Source organism: Pseudovirgaria hyperparasitica (genome assembly GCF_010093815.1).
Source record: "Pseudovirgaria hyperparasitica strain CBS 121739 unplaced genomic scaffold EJ05scaffold_55, whole genome shotgun sequence".
Taxonomy (NCBI): Eukaryota; Fungi; Ascomycota; class Dothideomycetes; order Acrospermales; family Acrospermaceae; genus Pseudovirgaria; species Pseudovirgaria hyperparasitica.
This window is the reverse complement of record NW_022985603.1, coordinates 1-4,949: the sequence shown is the minus strand read 5'-3', so window position 1 is coordinate 4,949 and position 4,949 is coordinate 1. Positions and strand designations below refer to the sequence as shown.

Genomic DNA, 4,949 nt, shown 5'->3' with positions numbered 1-4,949 from the left:
TACACCGTGTTTCAAAGTCCGAGATAGAACTTGCACCTCATTCTCGATGACAGGGCGCTCATAGGAAACATGGTTAGGCGGGCTATGGAAGCAAGGCAAGGTTTCGATAACGCCAGCCAAGAGCAAGACAGACACGCTCTCGGCCGGCATTTTGACTCCATCCGTTTGTCCATAGTTACATGAGAAAGCTTTGCAGTTGATGCACGTCGCGCGCACAATATATACCCCTATAACTATAATCTACAGATTGACGCTAACTACTTCTCTGCTTCTTGCGTCGCCCAACATCATTATGGTCAAATGATGCTTTCCTCTTTTGGTGATCAGCGCGTCCAAATTGCGCGTCCAGGCCTTGGGCTTTGATGAGTCGGTCAATCGAAAAGGGCGAGCCACTGATGTGAGTTGTCGCATCATCCAACTTGAGCCACAATGTGAACTTTCCACGCGACACGAATTCGATTCTTTTGCAGAATCTTCCACCAGCGTCGGCGAAGGATCGGTCGCCAACCACACCGGGAAGAGGCCGCACATCCACCATAAAGCATGCCTTGCCCTCTGCGAGCCGCCTTATCAGCGCATCAAAACCATCGTCGGCCGGGCCCAAGACGCAGCGTATGCTGCCGGCGACCTCTAGAGATTCCCCTGGTCCTTGCGGCATTCTGTCTAGCTCAAAATAGAAGAGTGACGCGACTGCGGCGTGGGCCACAGCCTCAACGCCGCCCGAGATTCTCACATCACCTGCAGCCAGGGACGCGAGCGAAGGTATCATAGCGGTATCGTCAAGCCGCGGCTCCGACCCTTCGAAATGAATATTAAGGCGATGGATGCGTTGCGCAGTCTGGGTCGCGGAGCGGATGCCGTTCAATACACGTCTCACAGTTCCGTCACGCATCTTCTCCAGAAGGAGATCGCGAGCCCTCGTGAACATGCCAGACTTGCGCAGGCTACGGCGGTCCTGCTTGTCGGCCTCGTATGCTGCTGGTGCTGGCTCGCCCGTACCTAGTGACAAGACCATGTCTGGCTCCGCGACGTACGGAAACAGCGCGCGCATCTCCGACAGCGCCTGGCTAAGGGGGTTGTTCTCGAGCGGCCCGGCATCTTGGAATGTCCCGACCTGGTCGATGTGGGCAGCTGGGAAGAATCTAGACTGGCATTAGTTAATGTACAAAGTCGTGCTTTCTATGGGGTAGGAAATTATGATCTGACCCTGGGGCGGCAGAGATGGCACGAGCGCTTAGTAAGGTTAGTAGGGAGTTCTAAAAACAGAAGGGAGGTTAACGAACACTTCCCATTGCGGCACCTTCCCAAATCCATCTTCCGCCCGAATCGTGGGCTCACCTACCACAGCGCAGTTAGGTCCGATGGGGCAAAGCTAGGAGCTGAACGTACCTGTTGGACTCGCAAGCCTCGCACCAACCCCGTTGTAGTTCGTGAAGATACGACACGCTGGATGTGTGTGCACTGTTGCCACTGGCAGACCTATCCTGGTCCCTGCAGCTGTCGCAAAGGATGCGCCTAGGATACTTTGCCCTGGATGAAAGACCTTCTTCAGCACACTCTCAATGTCTTTTACCGGATACAGCCCATCGGCGAAGATTGTCATGACGGACCGCCAAAAACGCGAAAGTACCGGCAGACCCCAGCTTTTACGCGGGTTGAAGATGGCAACCGCCATCTGCTTAAACAGCTGAGTGGACTCCTCAATAGTTGAGCCGTTGAAAAACATGTTCATGACGATTAGCCCTCCTACCGTGGTCAGCGCAGCCATTCCACTTCTTCGCCTCTACGTACCGGAGCTCACACCGAACGCGAGCTTGAAATATTGCTGGAAAGGGATTGGGAGGCCGATACAGTCCTGGATGCGTTGCATGATCGTCAACGGTACGATGCCTCTCGTGCCTCCGCCGTCAATGCAAAGGATACTAACGCCTGCCGTCGGTGGATGCACACGAACTCGGATCTCCCGCTGCATTCCCATGTGGCAAAGAGGACACACGCAAACACGATATAGATATGGATGGTGCTGCTCTTGTTCGCCGTGGATAACGACGCAGTTTTCGCACAACATATGGCTGCACTCGAGTGCATACTGCGGAGTGCGTAGTGTACAGCCGAGGCAGGTACGTTCGCTTCGTAGGGCCCCCCACTGACCGCAGAATCGCTTTAGGTTTCTCTGATGAATCGCAACTGCGGACAATCCGTCTGGCCGGCTGTGCTCCGCGAAGTATCGTTGAAAATGCTCCTGTAGCATCTGAAGGAGGACAGTGCGTAGTAGCACGTCAGCGGAATTGGAAAAGGCAATTACGCGACTGTCCGGGCAAACTCCATCGAAAGCTCGAGCATAGAGCTGCGAGAAGACCTCACTCGGTTCAAAACCTTGCTTATTGTTAGACTGGGTATGAGACTAAGAGATCCATTACTTACAATGCGAGTCCGGTGGGTAGCTGTCGAGGAAGAGACATGATGCTAGCATTGGCACAGCGAACTCGGCTAACTGTGATGTGGATGTGAGTAGAGCAAACACGTTAGCCAAGTGTTGGCCAAGGTCACTGGGTACCGGACGAGTAGCCCGCGACGCGATAACGCAATCGAGCGGCTCTGCGGACGATTCAGTAAAGTGGGCGATGGCAGAGTTCAGGAGAGTGGAGAAGTGTCTCGCCGAGTATAGGCATCCGCGATCGGCACGCTGAAGAGCAGTTGCACGCGACTGCTCCTGCAGGAGCTCCTTCAGGCGCCGGAAGCGAGCTTGAGGTGAGATTGTACCACGTGGTAGAAGCGCGACGAATTCGAGGTTGGATATACACTTGTGGATGTCGACGGATGTTTGCTGGCGGACAAGGCTAAGGGAATCACGCTTGGCATTTTTAGCATTGGGCCGTTCCGTCACCACCACGAGGGGCTGGCCAAGGACCGTCTGGATGTGCTGCTGGTTGGCAACGCTCCATCCATCGCACCACCTCTCGAGCTGTCTTGGTCAGTCCACCGAGATCGGATGCAAAGATACAGATAACATTTGTGAACTGCCGTAACAGCCGTGCGTAGACATCGGTCGCGATGTGGTCGTCACAAGGTCGGAGTGACCGCACGTTTGTGCGATGGCATGGACAGCCTGCCGCCTCTGTGTGGGTTGTGTGCGGGATCAGTTGGAGAGATCTTCCCTCTGCCACAATCCAGGGCCGTTCGGTAAACGTGGTTGATGAATCCAAGTATAGATGAATACTGTCGATGCTGCGTCTGCCCTTGGACGAGGCTTTGAAGCCAAACAGCGTTCGCAGCGCCGCCCCCTTCTCTGAATCACCGATGGTGACTAAGAAAATCGGATACTGAGTATCTAGGTTGTGTAGGAGACTAAGCAAGGCGCTCAGCCTGTCTGTCTCTATCAGGGTTGGCTCCCCTTGGACACGCTTGGCGCCGAGCCAGCTGGAGTGCTTGCAGGGCGGCATTTCCAGACTTGCGCAACTGAAAATGAGTGGGAGCTTGTTTTTATATCAGGACAGCAGATCTTTCTTGAGATACGGTCGTGTTCTATACAAGAATTGGGCTAGAACCAGTCGACTACGAAACAGGGACTTCTTTAGAAATGCCGTTGTCCCGAAGTAGGAGCAGACAAGTTTTGGGGTCTGTTCTAAAAATGTACTCTATACTCTTATATCGTTCTGCCGCGCCTTTCTCCTTTCTGCCCTGTAATAACTTCTGGAGAGTTGGTCGCGATGATGGACTTCGCTCTCGCTGTCTTTATGGCTTTCATTGCTCTTTTTGAATAGACATTGGCCGAATACTACTCCGGCGTTGGCCCACACTACGAAATGTCCGACGCTCCTCAAGGTAAGGTGTTTGTTAGGAACTACTGTGTTAAGGACTTTTATGCATACCATACGACTGCATTTGACGATCCTAATCCTGAGAATGGAATTGCACTCAAAGCCGGGCATGAAATATCTTTTCCTGTCATCATTCCCGAGAGGGGCTGTCAGTGTGGAACAAGTATAAAGCTCTTCGAAGCCCAGACGAAATCGGGCAAGCAAACCCAAATGGAGTATAGCATACGTGATGTCGGCGATCGGAAAGACTGGTTTATAAGCTATGACATCTCTTTCGTGGATTGTGCAACAAGTACTCCTGGCCTCGTTGATACCTTTTTCAAAAATCATACTGGTCAAGGGTGTCCTGGATGGGACGAGGGCGTCAAGGTCTACGGAACTAATGGTCGCGAATGTGGTGCGATGCAATGCTCCAAGGGCAAGTTCTGTCCATGGGATGCATACTTTGAACCTGAGCCAGCCAAAGGCACAGAGAACCCGTATCAGCCTGTACGCCAATGCGCAGCCGGATCGATCGATGCTGACATCCATTTTGTTTTGTGCTCCGGCACCACATCCGACGGCGGTGATCCGGCCATCCCCGGCTACCGAGCACCTTCACCGGATGACGGACCGAACGCTACGCCGCAGCATTTCTCTGCTTCATCTCCCTCTCCCTCTCCGTCACTTGCCAGCTTGGTGCACCAGGGCACATCGCCTCTGTACAGCCCGGCAGACGATGGCGTCACGACACGTTATGCGGCTGCTCCAGCTATAGTGACGATTGCGGTCACCGGGACTGCCCTACTCTCTGAGGATAATGTTGCTAAGATCTTCATAGCTTAGCGGGTTGAAGAAGAGCATCTTGACTGGGTTGTTAGTTAGTGTTCTTGAATCCAGGAGCCGGAAGCTATCAGGCGATGTCCTATTATAGATGTTCTAGTAACACTACTCGTGTTCCTGCCGTCGCGTGCAATGAGCACGGCACCCAAGTGTCCCGCGAATATGCCGCGTGGCCCAACAGAGTTACTATCAGATAATGAGGAGACTAAACTCGTAAACGAGGGTCAAGAGGGTCAGGTTCTACGAAAACAACAGATGTGTGTCTGACGGTACTGAGCATCATCTTCATAGATTAGTTCACAGTGT

The 4,949-nt window shown here is 53.1% G+C and overlaps 3 protein-coding genes across 3 annotated transcripts in view; 1 reads left to right on the top strand and 2 right to left on the bottom strand.

Annotated features, from left to right (window-relative positions):
* Nucleotides 1-150, bottom strand: part of EJ05DRAFT_542606 (FabD/lysophospholipase-like protein) — a gene marked incomplete at its 5' end in the record, with an annotated part of 2,559 nt that extends 2,409 nt beyond the window's left edge. The window contains one exon of the mRNA XM_033749732.1: nucleotides 4-150. Coding sequence (XP_033594922.1) covers nucleotides 4-150 — 147 coding nt within the window. The remainder of the gene's footprint in view (nucleotides 1-3) is intronic.
* Nucleotides 151-253: 103 nt separating this feature from the next.
* Nucleotides 254-3,443, bottom strand: EJ05DRAFT_506016 (FabD/lysophospholipase-like protein; the record flags this gene model as incomplete). Its single annotated transcript, XM_033747773.1, has 7 exons — nucleotides 254-1,142; nucleotides 1,207-1,233; nucleotides 1,284-1,338; nucleotides 1,390-1,746; nucleotides 1,792-2,376; nucleotides 2,425-2,965; nucleotides 3,012-3,443. 7 exons carry the CDS (start codon nucleotides 3,441-3,443, stop codon nucleotides 254-256), a joined length of 2,886 nt encoding a protein of 961 aa, XP_033594921.1.
* A 182-nt stretch (nucleotides 3,444-3,625) lies between these two features.
* On the top strand, nucleotides 3,626-4,949 carry EJ05DRAFT_322766 (uncharacterized protein). The gene has a single exon (XM_033740769.1). It carries the CDS (start codon nucleotides 3,807-3,809, stop codon nucleotides 4,644-4,646), a length of 840 nt encoding a protein of 279 aa, XP_033594920.1. The 5' UTR covers nucleotides 3,626-3,806; the 3' UTR covers nucleotides 4,647-4,949.